The sequence below is a fragment of the Sinohyriopsis cumingii genome, chromosome 2 (genome assembly GCF_028554795.1).
Source record: "Sinohyriopsis cumingii isolate HCF-2022 chromosome 2, ASM2855479v2, whole genome shotgun sequence".
Classification (NCBI taxonomy): Eukaryota; Metazoa; Mollusca; class Bivalvia; order Unionida; family Unionidae; genus Sinohyriopsis; species Sinohyriopsis cumingii.
In genome coordinates, this window is record NC_142962.1 from 72,353,533 (window position 1) to 72,372,092 (window position 18,560).

Genomic DNA, 18,560 nt, shown 5'->3' on the forward strand with positions numbered 1-18,560 from the left:
GTACCAACACATATATAAGTATCTCTCAAAGCAGAGCCTAAATGATCCACTGCAATCTGGTCTTTCAAGAAAAGAAAGAAAAAACCCACTCCAGTCAATCATGGTTACTAAATTGATTCATGAATGGTATAAGGCATCACAAGTCAAATTCCTCATACATTTACTTCGTTTTTCCTTGTTTTTACGTAATCCAGTGCATTAGTTACTAACTAGATCCACCTAATCTATCTTACTTATGTTAGGTACTAACCTGAACACAACATATTCACAAATCAGCAAAGGTGATGTTACATTACCTGGAAATAGCTACTGAATGAAATAAATTTTTTTTAGTTCAAATCACCTTCACAGAACCAGCTAACTCAAACCTGTCTGCTTTGTCACCATGCAAACACAGAGGATGAATGCAGTAAAAAAATTATTTCTGTTTAAGTTTATGCTGTTTTCATTTACTAAACTCTAAAGAATATATTTAATTTAGAATAAAATGTGTTTCTATTTATATAAATGTAAAGAATAAGCACAATTGCAACTGTTGCAGAAAATGATGTTGGTGACTTTTGACCATCCTCTAAATGTTAAAGGAATTTCAAGCACATTTCAGCTGACAAGTTAAATTTGAAGCATGTACCCAACTTTGAGTTTGCTCTCTTAAAATTCAAGCAATTTCAAGAATTTGAGTTTGTTTTCTTAAAATTCAAGCACATTCAATCTTAGTTTATTCTCTAAAACTTCAAGCACCTTCAAAACTCAAGTTTGCTCTCTTAAAATTCAAGCACTTTCAATGTTTCAGAGAGTACATGAACCTAGAATTCAACAACTATCTAAACACAGAGGAGTGTTCTCACAGAATTTTTTTGTATCATCGGTTAAAAATGCAGAAGAATGTACATATATTAACATAGTTGCATGTTTAAAAGTTATATCATGTTTTCATAACAAAATTCATTACATTATTCTAATATAAATGCTATCTTTCCTTCACATGTCCAAACCTCTTTACTTCTAAACGAAGTGAAACTGTTGGTTACAAGGCACTGAGCAGTCTTTGTAACTGCCAAATTCCTCAACACACACTTGATGTTCATGGCTGTACAGTGTATTTCAAAGCCAACCCCTCCCATAACAGAAGGTTTAATAAGAAAAGATACAAAAGTAAAGGATTCCTTATTAAATGAACTAACAATGACAAATTCCTCATCAGTCAACTAAAATAAAACATACAATATGTTATGATTTAATTCCTTCAATGTCAGAGAACTAGAATATACCTAAAAATTCAGCTTTTTATTTACCTTCTATGACACTGCTACTGAGACAGCTACATTTTGTTTAAGAGATAACGTATATGAAGAAAAAATCCCAGAAATTTTTCTTTACATGTTTTCAAAACAGGTAACATATGAAGACAAAAATTGCTCCTTTTCGTACTTGTATAGAGAAATACAGATTTCAGCTTCTTTTGTGTGGGGGGGTCCCGAGTGGCAGAGTGGTCTAAAGCGCTCACCATTACGGATCATTGCCAGCTCACCTCTGTCTGCATGAGTTCGAGTCTCGGGTTCGGCCATGTGGGTATGTGAGAAAGCATGCCAGTAACTTCTCGTGGGTCAGTGGTTCTTTACGGGGTTTTCCCAGGTTCTTCCGCCATCACTGATATTGGCCGCCATGTATGGTCTATCAATCACTGAAAAATGGCGTTAAACCCTAAATCAACAACAACTTTTGTGACTCCAATATTTTCTTTTCTGGCTCCAAGTATACTAAGTAAATTAAGAGCAATTCACTGATAGATAAAATTTGCATTCATATAATTTTACTCATGACATGTTCTAGATAACAAGACAACAACAGTAATAACTACTACTACAACTATAAAACAAAAATAATAGCCTGTAACAGTGCCTGGAAATTTTTTGCAAGCCCAAGCATATTCTTCCTCAACAATGCTAACTAGATCCAAACCAAATGTTATTATATTGATATAGGAAAAAAAATGTGTTTTTCTGGTTGACCGACTGTCAATTTCTCATTACTGACCCTATCACAATTTTCCCCATGATAAAAAAATTCACATTATATATGTACAATGTTTTTAAAAGAAACACATGCATACCCTAATTTTAAAACCAGTGCAATAAAACCAGTTTTTAGATAGAATGTTTATTAAACAGAATATTTTTTTTAAAAATAAGTAGGAACATGAAAACATAAAACTGGTACATAGCATCGCTGTCTAAAAAGGATAGCATATCGGTACCACAACCAGATACAACCCTGAGGAGAACAATGAGATGAAAACAATTCTGCACACCAGTATAGTTCCAATGTAAAAACACCAAATCCATCTTAATGATGATTTAAATGAGAAATACTGCAAGTTTAACTGGTGCCCAGTTAATAGATCTATAAGCCCTTATAAAACCATTTCAATATTGCATGTATCTACACAAACACTTATCTATCAACCCTAATAAAACCAAATCAATATCACTTGTAGCTAGACAAATACTTTTAGACAAATACCAACCCATTATTGCAGCTGTTTGTGTATTATATTTTAATCCAGCAAACTGATGTTGTGAAATTACTAGGTGTGTTCCGCATTAAGTTTCAGTATGTACTACAAAGGATAAAAAGCTATTGGCCACCCAAATCCTTTTTACATTATTTTGTAATGTACATATTCTCCCAATCTGGATTACTGCTATGGTATCTGAGGAATAATATTGACTGGCTGATGAAGGCAATATAAATAATCTTAAAATTACTACATGACCATGGTTTAAAACATAATTTCTAACTTGAAATGGATGTGTATCACAAATTGATAATGTTTAATTTAAAAGTGAAAGATGTCCACAGTATTTAGAAAATATGTTTAAATTCCAGGTTGAAAAGTATGTGACAGAGCTCAAATAAGATCAATCACAAATGACAAACATGTAGCACAAACGCCAAAAGCAAATACAATATACACCCAAAAAGACTCAATAGCTTTATCTCCTACAAAATAAACTCCCAAAGACAATTAGAAAGAAACCTAACAATTCAAATCTGGAACATATCAAAATGAATGCACATTTATCGAGATAACATGGCCATGTACAAACATCGTATTCTTGGTGGTACACCTTATGCAAGCGCTAATGTAAAAGGGGTATGTACACTCGCTGGCACAATTAGATCAAGAGGATGTGTAAAGTGAACACTAGGTGGCAAACCTTGATCAAAAGGAGATTATTACGTGTACTACTGGTGGTACTCCTTGTTCAATTTGACATATACAGTCTGCTTGGTGGCACACTTTGTTCGAGAGGACATGTAAAGTGTACATCATGGCACACCTTGTTTAAGAAAGCTCGTAAAGAGTACTCTTCATGACACACTTGTTCAAAATAGCATGTGAAGTGTATTGTATTCCCGTGGTGGTACACCTTGTTCATGTGGGAATGTAAAACCTGCTCTCTGCGACACCTTGTTCAAGAGGGCACATCAAGTGTACTCTCCGTAGCACACACTGTCCAAGAAGGTATGTAATGTTTCCTTTTGGTGGCACAACAAGTTCAAGAGGCATCTAAAATGTATTCTGGTTGGCATACCATTTTTCAAGAGGCATGTTAAATGTATTTATGTGGTATGCCTTGTTCTAAGCAGCATATAAAGTGTCTCCTTGTTGGTACACCTTGTTCAAGAGGGCATGTCAAGTGTACTTTCTGTAGCACACACTGTTCAAGAAGGTATGTAATGTTTCCTTTTGGTGGCACATGTTCAAGAGGCATCTAAAATGTATTCTGGGTGGCATACCATTTTTCAAGAGGTATGTTAAATGTATTCTTGTGGCATGCCTTGTTCTAAGCAGCATGTAAAGTGTCTCCTTGTTCAAGAGGACATGTAAAGTATTATTTTCTTTGTGGCACACATCTTCAAGATGATATGTAAAAAAAAGTCTAATCTCTTGGTAGTATACCTTATTCAATTTGGCATTCAAAGTGTCCTCTTGCTAGCCCACCTTGTTCAAGATGCCATGTAAAAGTGTACTCTTTGAGGCAAACCGTATTCAAGATGGCATGTAAAAAAAGTGTACTCTTTGTGGCACAACTGGATCAAGAAGAAATGTAAAGTACACATTCTTAATGGTATACCCTGTTCATGTGATCATATAACGTATACCCTTTTAATGGTACACACTGTTCAAGTGAGCATATAAATTCTACCCTCTTCATGGTATACCCTGTTCAAATGGGCACATCAAAATGTACTCTCTTGGTAGCATACTTTGTTTGAGTGGGCATGCAAAATCTCTTAGTGGTTACTAGGTGCATTATGCATCATGTTTATTGTGTATTATACTTGTTTAAAGCATTTTAGAAAATATATGCCACTCATTCATGCCATTTAATGAGACTTGTGTATGTCATGAATGTGTAACTGCAATTTTTTTCTTTTTTATCTTGAGTACCTTAGAGTATAATTCTGGCAACTAATATTAATCTTATCTGTAAAACCTGGCAATACATTTGTTTTAGCAGTATATGTATACATACATGTAATATAAAATATGGTTCAATATGTATGGAAAGTATCTGCATGCTGTGGAAAGTCCATGCCAACTGCATATTTCAACTCATTGGGTGTTACAGCTTGACTATCTTAGCTGAATTTCATTAAAATACATATGAACTGGACAATGATAGCTGAAAAGTAATCTGCATATACCACCATCACCATACCCACCCAAGCCCACCTACAACCACCCAAGCCCACCTGTGACGAAGTAGTCATCATGCAAGGTCTGCCATGTATATTCTCTGTCTTCTTGCTAGGACTGCACATATAAAGTTTGGTCACAAAATATGTGATGTTTCATGTAAATCTGGCATTCACCCCCTTCAAATGGATCCAAGGATACAGAGCCAACAAAAGGCAGTGTTTCCCCATATATCATCAATTGTGCATCAGAGACCCCTAAATTTTTAATCTGACCCCCAGTTCTGACAGCAAGATTTGTTTTTACTCGACCTGACCCGTAGTGCTGACACCATGGGATTTTTTACTCTCAATCTAGAAGGAAACACCAAAATGGTTACATGATACCAAGATGCAATGGAGTGAACAGGGTATGGCTTAAAGCAAAGCATTATGCAATAAAAGCACCTCGGTATTCAAAAAAACTGATATTATTCATTGGGACAAAAACTTTCTCAATGTGTGAATCTAGCAATGATGTGTGTAAATCATAATTCATGAACTTTTTTCCACAGATACATACATAAAGTTATGTCTGTGATTTTTAACAAAACCCTGCATATTGTTCTATACTTAGCCGATAGTAATGTCTTTAATTTTATAGCATGAACAATGAAAATGAATTTCAACAAGGGTACAGTGGAAAACACATCATAGGCCACTCATGTTTAATAGTTCTCTATGTCGATAACAGAAGTTCATCAGCAGAAACAATTTTTCTTCTTCCACTGACAGTGATCCTGACCATTGACCTTTATGCCCCAAATTTATAGCCTGACCATTGACCTTTGTGCCCCAAATTTATAGGCTATCTCCATATTCCACTGCTAGCTATACCAAAACGTTTGGTTCAGGTCTGTTATTTAGAACTGAACTTATTATGGGAAACCATTTTTTCTTTTCTTTCAGTCACAATGATCATTATCTATGACATTTTGACCCCAAATTAAATAGACTTCTTCCTCAACCCAAGTCAGGAGTAATCCAAAGTTTGTGCCATGTATGTAATGTTTAACTAATATTATTGCATAGAAACCATTATTTTTCTTTCAGTGACCTTTTCACCCTGATATCAATTTAGTTCTTCCTTTCACAAACCATCCAGAAAGTATGACAACTTGATTTGGCAGAAAACTCATGTCATTGTGCAGAAATCATTTTTCTTTATGTTAGGAAGAAGAATAGACTAAACAAGAAATTTATTTTTAAAAAAAATCTTAGCCAGACAAATCACATTTTTAAAACCTAAGGGGTTGCATTAGGGATGCTTTATTTTTATCCCAAGTCCACCACAATACATGGACAACTATAACATTCATTTGAGGATAAACAAATGGGTCCTTTTCAAAAATTACATATATATATATATATATATATATATATATATATATATATATATATATATATATATATATATATATATATCCATGGCAACAGCTAATTGTGATATTTCAGGATCATATTACAATCATGTGATTATGATTTATAACTTGGTTATCTAACAACAGCAAGATTACTGCCAATGCTACCTTCTGGTATGCTAGCTCACTCAAGGAAGCTAAATAAAGTCTCTTTTTCCCCTGAATTATGTAATGCATAATACATTTTTGTTCTGTAAATTAGATGACATCATTTTTGAGCCCCTAAGACATAGACAGTTTAATGTCACCCTGGACTACTGTTGAAAGGTTGGAATAATCTGCTTTAGATCCAGAAATATACATCAAGGAAACAAGACAACCGAGTTCTGCATCTTAAGATTCAATTGTAAGAAAGAAGAAATTGCATAGGTATATACAGAATTAAAGGTTCACATCAAGGGCATATTCAACATTTCCTATGATGGCGAATCCTGATATAAGGGGGAAAAAATGTAATTATGGCCGGCCGACTGTTTTTCACTGCCAACCACCGCACTTTTTTTCTCCCAGAGTAATCTTTTTTTTTATTTTCAAAAATATTCCCAAATGGATTTCTGCATCTAAATGAGCTGATTTTGTCCAGTACTTGAAGTGCTTAGTACATTATATATACACTAATCATTATAATATGTATAATGTATTTTTTTAAAATACCTACCAACCCTAATTTTAAAACCAGTGCAATATGAAACTTTTTTTTGCTAAACCCACATCCTTGTTTCACACAAATGCATGGAAAAATGTATTCAAAGCTTGATTGCAATAAGGCCAGTGAACCAGACAAAAATGCTCTTTATGCTATTCCTGTTGATAACTAAAATCAAGTCTTAATTTCAAGCTCTGCCTTCCTGTCTAAATAGGTTCAAGTCACAAAAAGATGCAATTCATAAATGCTATACAATAAATATTTGGTTTAGTTTTCTCTATGTGTAGAAAAACCTTCCCAATAGTTGTATAAATATTACTAAAATACATGTTCATCAAGCAATATAAAAAGACAATCTGTTTGGTCAGAAATGTGGGGTTTTAAGAAACTTGCAATCTAGTATCATTTTGTTTTACAAATAAATCACTAAAATTTTCATTAAATTTGTTTTGCAGCAAGTGTAACATGGATAATTCCAGGTTTCAGAAATGGGTCATTGAAATTTACAAGCATGGAAGTAGAGGACATCCAAACACGAGAAAAATTCATCACCCTCCCACTTACTGTGGTCCTTAATTACTGATCACATGAAATACTGAAGGCATTAAAACAAAAATGTGTAAACTGTGTATGAAAACAGAAATTTCAAGGCAATTCGCAACATAGCATTCTATTTCAAATCATACCAATGTACTGGCGAGTTAAGATATGGCAAATCAGGGTTTTCCAAGACGCTGAAAATCTTTTTAAAGTAAACACACTTATAATTTTTGGATGCATAACAATTCCAACAGCTATGTCCTCAATATGCAAGATTTTTCTGTCTGCAAAAACACTTTTATTTGGTCCATTTCTAAATCTCTTATTCAATTTCATGTACTTTCCCAATGACTTATGAAAATAAATACTATGTAAATAAAACAGATTAGCTGAGTTATAAAGGTTAGATCTTAGCAGATAAGGAGATTATGCAACCTGTTAATTGATAGCTATTACCTTATGATATAGTAATTTTGACACCTCTCTCTGATAAACATTACTCAGCCTCACTTTAACTCAAGATATTATTAATCCTTATGCAACATTCTGAAAACTTGCATTTTATTATATACCAAGGATGTTTTTACTAATAGTTTCAATCAATATTTCTATTTCACAAATGAAATTATTTCATGTAGTAACTCAGTTTACGCTGCATTTAATATATCCGTTTTAGTATAAAATGCTTTTGGAAAAAGGTCCTATTTTGCAAAAAGGACTAACGGTCGGCAAAAGACAAAGTATATTTTTACAAACATTTTCAATCTGTATTTCTATTTCATGAATGAAATTAATTTGTGTATTAACTTAAACAGTATGGTATACAGAATTTTTTAATTCAATATTATCGTAAAGTCTCAAACTGGCTATCATGAAACTGAAATGAAATCTGGGCTCTGTTGCTTACAGTTTACTAGTAACATTATAAATTATTTAGACAATAATAAAAAAGATTCATCAGTCAACCTAAATAATCAGGGTGGAGGGATTGGCAGATTTGCCCCAAAATAAATGGACTTCTACTTAAAAAAAGTATTTTTTCCCCAATTTAAATGTTGTCCTGTATATTTTTCTGATTGAATGGAACTTTTTTTAAATAGTCTTATTATTTGTCGTCCTGAAAAGTCACGCATTTGACTGGAAAGAAAGTACATTTAAATTTTTTAAATTACCTCATATATCAATTACTTTGATAATAACTCATTGTTAATGAAGCAACCCCAACACCGAACCATACGGAAAGGAATGGAAACCTAATAAAGTTAGTTAAACAGCAACGATAATATTGTTTAGAAAAACAGGTGGACAAGAAACATTAATTCATTGCAAAAAAACTGCAACCACGCAACAAAACACCCATAAGGACCAGTTGAAGAAGGGTATCGTGGTTTGAAAACAGTCCTACATTTATGATGTACCTCCCGACAAATGTGGCCATTGTTACATATATTGGAACATTTCCTCTGAGATAGTTCCATAGGCATGCCATCAAATAAGATAAAAACAAAGTGTATATGAACGAAGCAAACAGGGAAGAATGATCTGAAAGCAGAACTAAAGCATGGTTCAGTGCAAACATTAGAAAGGAGGGTGAACAGGCAGACATTATGAATAATGGATTTTATTCTTTAGTTTTCTCTTGTATACATACCCTTTATAAATATATTATATCTAGTGCATTTGTTTTGGAATGCACACATCAATAAGTTAATATTGATCGAGAGAGAGGTACAGTGAACCTCTATATAACATGCTTTGTTATAACATGAATTCAAATGGTAACACAATCAAATGGTTCCCAAGGAGTTACAGTAATTTCCTTAATTAGCTTTAGTTTCAGACTGCTTACTATACTGATTGAGTGACCTCCTCCCCGCAAAAAAATAATGCGGGCACCAATGTGCTTAGCTCTCATATTGTCATTACAATATCTACTGGTGTTTATTAACAAATTGACAAAGGACTTCACAGACCATACATTTAAATATTATCATTAAATAGTTCTCCTTATTAAGTCAGTCACCATAACAAAACATCACATGTATTTTAAAATGAGTTCGAAAGCCCTTTGACATTTTCTTATCCAACAAAAATTACATCTTAGTAAAAGCTAAAGTGAAGACCATAGACTATTGGTCAACTAATCTTATTGTTTTATTATAGCCATACAAACATAAAACATTAAAACTTCTGTCATTTTCCATTGTAAATTTTAAAGTCATGCAATCCGTTAATTCAATTCGTATATATAATACATACACTATCTTTTAAGTGCTTGTTCTGTTTTGACTTGGATATAATGACCATTTTATTGCAAATCTATTCCATGATATACCCTACTATTATCTTTACTGGCTAGTTCAAATAACATGTAATATGTATGATCGCTTGTCCTTATAACATCTGCTTATGGACAATGGCTTCAGTAGCACATTGACAGATTTTTATTTCCCTAAAGAAAGCCTCATTTCCCTACTGGCAGCCTTGCTGATAAGACCTTTTCTGTCCATGCTTGCTTTCAATCTGCTAACCAAAGTGCTAAGCATGTTTAATAACAATGTAAATAACACTGCATAGCCATGTGGTTGTGGTGACAATGTACATCGTAATTAATACAAGAATGAATTGTTGATTTAGCAGTGTTTACTGATAATGGAATACACATGAGGATTATCACAATCGTCAGATAACTGAAAATAGTCTTTTTTTCTCTTTGCAAAAGCTACAAATAAAAACCACCCTGAATAAATATGGTCTTGTACACTGACAAAATTTTGTTTCATCTCACACACATGATCATGCGCATTAACTAAAGGGTGATTTCAAGTTCTTTATTTTTTTTACTGCAATTTGATAATGAGATTATAGTTGCTGTCAAAATACAAGTTGTGCTTAATTTCTTGACAACATGGACTCATATAGTTGCATACAATTTACCAATAAATACTACACATAACTAATAAATGTTTAAACCATCTTAATCGTTTTACCAACATTTCACAACACAACATCTACAGATGCTCTAAATGCAGGCAAGCTTGCACAGTGAGGCATAATCCCCACCCCCTCTCATTCTCTAATAACAGCAGAAATCTTTTTGAGTGCTTTTATATTTAATGTAATTAGATTCTTGAGTTGAAAGCAGAATGAGACAGAAAATACATGTTTACTTTGCACGTTTGTACCATAATGTTGTTGAGTAGCATGTGTTTCGTAGAAATTGTTCAGATATGATCCCTTTATTTTTCATACACGATCAGTGCCACCAAATGATAATTATTTAATTTACATATAATTTTTCATACACTAAAATTATTAATTATTTTTTCATGTATGAAAAATTACATGAAATACAGTAAATACTATAAATGCATTGTTCACAGGCAATCCACTGAATCACATTAGTTAAAAAGGTATTACACATATAAGGAATTATTTAATGGTCAGAGTCAGGTGGGATGGGGGTTTCTTTTAATCCTGAATTCTTTTTTATTACCTGTAGAAAATTTTGTCTACCAATAATGGATATAATTTTCCTGTAAATCAGAGAAGCAATATTTGCAGGGCTATCTGGGGTGTGGAACATTGTGTAAAAGAATTCCCAGCATACCACTGCCAAACAAATTAAATGATTCCTCTTTAAATATATAAATTATGTCCAAATTCAGCATACAGAATGTTAGCATGAATAATGGACACTTTTTCCTTCAGAATTAATGGAATTTATCATTGTTTTCAATGGTGAATATTTGACAAAATAGCTTGCTATCTTTTTTGAACTTTTTAACGCTGGATATAATATGGGATCAGTAGGTTAATCATTCCAAAGTTTACAGGCATCATATGCGAAGGACTTTGAACCAGAACTATTGACAGCATGGATTATGAATGTTCGTGCCCCAATAGTTTAAATGGTAAAATATAAATAACTTTTTGACAAAATTAAACTATTGAGATACGTCAGCCTATGTCCTCTGTTGTTAAAAAAAAATGTCTGAAGAATTTAATAACCAGATCAATGTAAATACACGAAAGACGGGTCATGCCACAAAAGAGTGAAACTCAATGTCAAGGTTGATCAATACTCTTGCAATGGGCGTGACATACCAATGATAGTTTATAGTTTACACTTAACAAATTAACTGATTTTTGGAGCTCGTCCCTAGGTCAAGATATTCGTAACCTCGCAGAATATAACAAAAATCATATTCTGTTTTTTAATTAGCAATGTCCATATCCATCTAACGTGACAGAATAACCTGATGCTAAAGTGCGAATACCTTGCTTCCATTCCAAGCGAAATCGATGACAGTTTATTCACATGATCGGATCTTTGTTTCTGATAAAATAATTGAATTAAAGTTAATTTATCAACTTCTTATATAACATACGTACTGTACGTAGATTTCCATTCCTGCAGGCCGTCGTAAGTCCTTTTTTACCATTCTGAAAACCGTTTACTTTTCCGTTATCATGTGCACTTCCATTCACTACACTACCTTTCGGAACCATGTTGGAAATAGAACAGCCTGGTTGCCGGACGGTATGTATCATTCATATATATGAAATTTTGTATACATATACAACTGGAGACCAGTCTAGGAAATACGTTTCTCAAACGGAGAGACCTCGGCCTTTTCTGTAAAGTAAGTAAAAACCTGGCCTATTTTCTAGCCGAACTTCACAAGTTACGGAGCTTTTTTTTTTTGGTCTTTCAAAACCGAATCGCTTATTTAGTGGCGCAGAGTGGGATTCTGGCCAGTAGCGTACACACGGGGGTGGGGTACGGATATTTTGTACCATGAACCTGATACCCAACAGTTATTAATAAAATACAGATAAGTAATGAGCAGCAAATACGGCTACAGCTATAAAACAAGTCACATGGGTCATGTATGCGCATTTACTCATTTTAAATTAACTATTAATCGTTTAATCGTTTAAATTTAATACTAATTATCTTTAACCAAAGTCTATTTAGTCATGATTATTGAATGCTCTGCACCTTAACTGTCACCAAGAAACTTCCAGACGAAAATTCTCTATTGCTATGGATTTTTACATTGGTGGCCATGTATTAAACCACATATGCACGACGCGAGCATGATGTTGATTAAAAAAAATAATAATAATCTGAAGGAAAAAATCATACAGGGTGAAAAAAATACCTTAGATTACCCCATGACCCGTTCGGGCATAGGACCTCTCTATCACCCTATATATAGTATGATAGAGCGGGTCCCTCATCAGAACGAGTCATAGGGTAATCTAAGGTATTTTTGTCACACTGCATGATTTTTTTCCTTCATATTTGTTTTTTTTTTTCTCAACATCATGCTCGCGTCGAGCACCTGTGTATTAAACCTGGGTCAAAATTAGAGTGCGTCGAGTGGAATCGTCACAATCGAGGGTAGCACGAATTTATCAATATGCGTAGCTTACATTGTGACATCACAGCGCGCGACATTCAATCCGGATTGTGCTGGATCACACGTTTAGGTTCATGTCGTCCAAAAATCAATGTACTTTAACATTGATTTTGCTGTATGCACCTTTCGGAGCGTCTAAATAATGACCTTCCAAAGGAATATGGATGTATACTAATCCAAATGAAGTGAATACTTGCCACTTAAAGGTATGCAGAATCAAATTTAAAAAAATAAACACCCATCACTGAAATAGCAGGTGTTGAATGCACACGTGACCCGTATGACTTGTAATTTAGTGAATTTCAAACTAGTTTGCTAATTGCCACAAAATGCTGAATTCTAGGCGTAACGATCTTAAATAAAAAGGTTCGAGAAATCGAAGCGAAAAACAACTTATATATATATATATATATATATATATATATAATATATATATATATATATAATCTTTATGGACGCTCTTCAGATGAATGCATCATTCCTTTACAATATTTTTGCAAATAAACAATTTGTCGTCATTATAATATTAAATCGTCATTGTTAATACGGCGAGAAATTAGCAACATCCCTATATCTATATTCCACTCTTGTATACACAATATTTCATGTTGAATTGTCATGAATGTGCATTAATGGATGTTGTACTTTCCATCAAAATGAAATACATTGCGCTGAAGTACTAATTTAAGGAATTCATTTATAAATTCATGACTGACTCGTGAATTGATGTATTCACTTTTTTAGTTGGGCCAAAATATAACTTCTTCTGTCCCAAAGTATTGCGGAATATTGGTGTATATGTTTATTATATCTAAAGTAATTAGAGTTTATCCCTCATTGACGCTGTCTGGTAATTGGATGAGAAATTCAATATTGTCCCTTATGAAACTAGGAACTTCCTTGCAACGTTGTTTCAATAAAATATAAAGCAAGTGACTTATTTTTTGTGTGCAACTATTGGACCTTCCTATAGTAGGTCGGAATTTTAAATCTTCTAATCTGTTTATTTTTATATGTTCTGAATTTTGCTTCTGAATTTCTTCTGTAATGCTATTACTTCTGTGGATTTTTGGAAGGCCGTAAAAGTAACGTGTACAATGTTCAAAATTTTTTAAATAATCCTTTTCTTCTTTATATGGGTTATTACCATATTTTTCAATTACGCGGTTTAATAATTGTCATGTGTCCTTATCGGCTTGTTCACTTATTTCCTGGTAAGTTCATGGAGAGATTCACTATTTCACACACACACACACACACACACACACACACACATATATATAAGATAAAGTTTTATTAATATTTTTATTATGTATAAAGCACATTTAAAAAATAAAAAATAAATTATATTATACATTGATATACTATTGTCGAATGGTCAGTATTTCATCAGAACTAAAATTATATAATAAAACATTATGATGTACATAATACTTATAGTCATAAATAAATACGTTTCTTTTCATAAATAATTAATCATAATATATTGAAAATAATCTTAAAATGCCCTTTCATTTTTAAAGAATTAGTAAACTTTTTTTATGATATTAGTTTACACTTTCACTATTTAAGTTATTCTGTAAATTAGAACAATATAAAAATATTCTGAACTAATTGTAAACAGGGGACATAATTCAATATATATATATATATATATATATATATATATATATATATATATATATATATATATATATATATATATATATATATATATATATTCTAAGGTGCAAGTTTAAGTTAAAAGACTTTCAATTTGTCTATTAATACTACTGAGGAATCAAATTTGTAAAGCACTTCTGAGCATAAAACTGACAAACATTTGCAACACACATGTAGACGTATTAGAGAGTGCAGTAGCTGTTTTGAATATGACACAAAGTTACAAGAATTACAATTTGTTACAATGCTATTGTTGAGACGTTTGCATTACTGCGGCACGTGCTGTGATTTGTATGTTGTTTACATTTGACATTCTTGCTACGGTTCAAGTTGAAAATAATAAGAGAGAAAACATTTGAGTATTATTTAGAATTTTCTTGTTTAAAAATATCCAAATGATTTTGTAAAAAAAAATCTAGACCGCGCTTTAGAAAGAGTCTGAATTTTTGTTTTGTGCAAAACATATACGCTTTAATTATCACCTTTAAGCTTAATGCATCAATAATTTTTTGCAATAAGACACAAAAATAGAGAGTTTGAATGTATTATTAAATTAATCAGCTTTCTGTATAAAATTGAAAGTATTTAATTATTGCTGTTCTGTGAAATCTGCACTGAACTTTTAAGTATGGTGCATGAAAAAAAGAGTTACCTATGTTGCATTAGAGAAGTACGGAAAAATCAACTTGCCTAGGACCGTAGTTTAAATCCGGTCATATGTTATATAAAGCATCATTTAAAAAGTAAAGCTAACGAATAAATCACCATCTAAGCAATGCGGACAACCTGATGACACGAATGTACATTGTTAAGTTCAGGCGTATCACTGGCTACGTACATGGAGTTGTTTCGGAGAACTGTACAATATCTTTCATAAAACACCAACTGCCTAATTTTTATTTGTTAAAGTATACATTACTAAAATTGATTGGGATGTGCAATAAATACAAATCTACAAATCCACAAACGTGCTTATCTCCAAGTCTGTCCAAATAACGAGTTTGATGCCTCAATATATTCCTATTCTGCATCAAACTCGTTCTTTGCGACACTCGGAACAAAACACGTGTGTAGTTTTGTCTATATATATCTGATTCTTTAATCACGTATGCCAACGTAGTGGCCCAAATGGAACGTTGTAAAACAGATTTGGTCCAAATTTAAATTTCGAAAATAAATTGCCTAAAACACACACACACACACACATGTAGACATGTAGCGCACTTGTTTTCTGTCTGAACTTTACGTAATTTTCTCAGTCCACAACATTTTCTCGTTTGTTGAGTAAATGTGTTTACTGTTCCTCTCTGATAAATATCTTGCCCGGTTGTTGACCCACTCCAAGTTTCGTTGACTATTATGCCAATAGTGTAGCTAGTAAATTGTTGGTTTCAGTATCAACACTCGAGATTGTTATCAATAGGCTCTTGAATGTCTGCACTATGAATTTAATAGTATCACCTATAATGAAAGTTTAATCATCGTACTTTATTTACGTCTTTTAGATTGCAACTTGTACAAGAATTAACATACACATAGCCAATTCATCTACTATGAGGTATTGCCCATTCACTATTATTAATTTGTATGATTTGTAATTTATGCAATTCATTGAGCAATAACGGTATTATCATATTCTTCCCTCACTTCTTGTTTCACACAACACTGTACATAGTTCGTGTCCTTGGGTAGAACTAAGGCGTCAAGATATAGGACACTTCTCACTTGAATTTTGCAGTAACCACTACCCGACGCATTTAACATTTATATCGTAAGATCAGTACACACATTTCTGTACAATTCATGTCCTTGGACCACGCACGATCACTTGGACCATGCCCAACAGTGCGCCACAGTTCGTAAAGTGGGCATACGTATGTGTGCCTTAAAATACGCTTCATGTTTTCAGTACCTATAATGCCGTATCCTCTTCCTCAGTTTTTATCAAATACCAAGTATATTTTCAACCAATTCATTTTCTCCGTAAAATCTTCTGAAGCAAAATTTTAAGATAGCAATTTATATTACTGTTAAGAAAGACTTCTTTTAATCAATTCTCTGATTATCATTCTTCATACCTGGCATAATAAAACGTTACAAACTTACACTATATGGTCCAATTTTGTTATAACATTTTGCGAATGTGTGATTTTTGGCATGTTTACGTTTCGAGACTGTTTGAATGGCGCGGCGCAAATCATTGAACTTTGAATTCCATCCTGGGTAAAAGTTCGCGACTTTTCGACTGTAGCGATGTGTCATGGGTTCATAACAGTGCAGCCTGGTACATTGACCTTCCATGACTCCCTCGTGTGCAGAGAGTGATGCTAGTCCAGGTTACCTAGCAAATTAGAGTGATGCAGTACATTTCTAACAAGTACTAATTGCAATATTTCTCATGTATTTTATAATGGGTTTTATATTGTTCAATACATGGATCGATATGTGATATGGTAATATGTTTCTCATTCCCACATATGCTATCTGATTGGAAAGATTTCTTGGTACTATGACTGATTTTTAAGTGTGTGGGTGATAATTAAAGCACTTCAGCACCCCTTGAGCTGCATATCTGTAAAAAAAATAATGGTAACGTAGATAAATATTACCGCTATTCAAAGAAGGTTTCGTTGCAGAAAGGATCTTAACAGCGAAATTAGGAAAACACATACAGGATCTTACATACCCGCGCGCTTCCAAGCTATGTTACTAGGTATATGGTCTGACGTTGGGGTCACTGTGGAAATATTGTACAAGTTAGTTTGACTTTTATGTCCAGGAGTGTATACATGGTAATTGGGCGGGAATCTTAAGAGTTTCCAAGATGTGACCCTGGGACAGGTCCCCATCCACTGGGGCATGACCAGGGCCTGTGTTGGATCCACATGTGAATTCATCTCCGCTTTATTTGGCTATCGTTATCGAGAGGGTGATCGCCCTTGATATTGTTGTTGCCCAGATCGAGTAAATATTAACATAAAGTGTGAAATTATACATGGAATACATAGAGATCTGAGCCAATATGAAGAACATAATGACAAGAGCCCCCGTACTTGAAAAAAAAGAAGAATTTAATCAATTACATAAACAACTGGGATAATACATTATAGTTCATCATATAATCGCGTGAACGATCGAAGTCATTACCTTGTACAACTTCATAACCTGCTTGTTCCGGTACTCTCCGACTTCACTATAGTAGTTCCTCCAGGTCTTTTCGCTTTTTCCATTTTCCAACCTCCCTACTGTCTCGCCTCTTTTCGGACCTCAAACTTTGTGTGGGTAGGTGGGTACGTAATTATGTAGATACGCAGATACTTGGATAAGTAGTTACGTTGATACTTCGGTGGATACGACCGTGGATCTATTTCATCTTGTGCTTTCAAGTTTTGTTCGCTTTTACCGCCCAAATTGTGTCCGTTGACTTTTGAGACATCCGGTCCCTTTGACCAATGTTTTACGAGAGAATTTCTTCCAAATTTACTCTCGGAGTCCCTTATATTTTCACTCTTGCAGGAAAGATGCATCCTGACTTCATTTTTTCAATGATGGCAAATTAATCCAAAAAAAAATTTGTATGGGAACCACGCTTCTTATTTCACATAACCAATCAAGATTAAATATATATACCGCCTTTTATAATAAGGCGCAAAAATTGCAGTCAGCATGACTTATAGAATTCCAAACAACAGATCTGGAATATCTCAAATCTGACAGTTCCAATAAAAAATCGAAGGTAATCTTCCCTTTTCTAGTCTTTTTATGTTACGTGTTTAGGCTCGATGAAACAGTAACACAAAAAAGTGAAAATAACAAGCTTGAAAAAATTAAATAATTTATTTTCCTGGAAAAAAATCTAAAAAATGAAAAATATATGAACATACGGTTTTAAGAATCAAATCCAAAAATAATCCAAGAATAATCCACGAATAAAATATTTGAATTCATAATAACAAAATGTTCTAATGATTTCAAGTTCGAGTCCCGACGAAGAATCCAAGATGGAAGACGATGATGTATACTCTAAGCTATAGTGTTGAAGTCTACAGTTCCTTGTAGAAACAAGAATTATCACTCCGGTTTAGGAAATCTGAATAAATTTTTATAAAAATTGTC

General features: G+C 33.3%; 1 protein-coding gene across 1 annotated transcript in view; it reads right to left on the reverse strand.

Annotated features, from left to right (window-relative positions):
* Positions 1-11,872, reverse strand: part of LOC149805152 (serine palmitoyltransferase 2-like) — an 87,659-nt gene extending 75,787 nt beyond the window's left edge. Inside the window, exon 1 of the mRNA XM_089947891.1 lies at positions 11,749-11,872. Within this exon, the coding sequence (XP_089804017.1) occupies positions 11,749-11,865 (117 nt within the window). The 5' untranslated portion in view covers positions 11,866-11,872. The remainder of the gene's footprint in view (positions 1-11,748) is intronic.
* Positions 11,873-18,560: the final 6,688 nt, after the last annotated feature.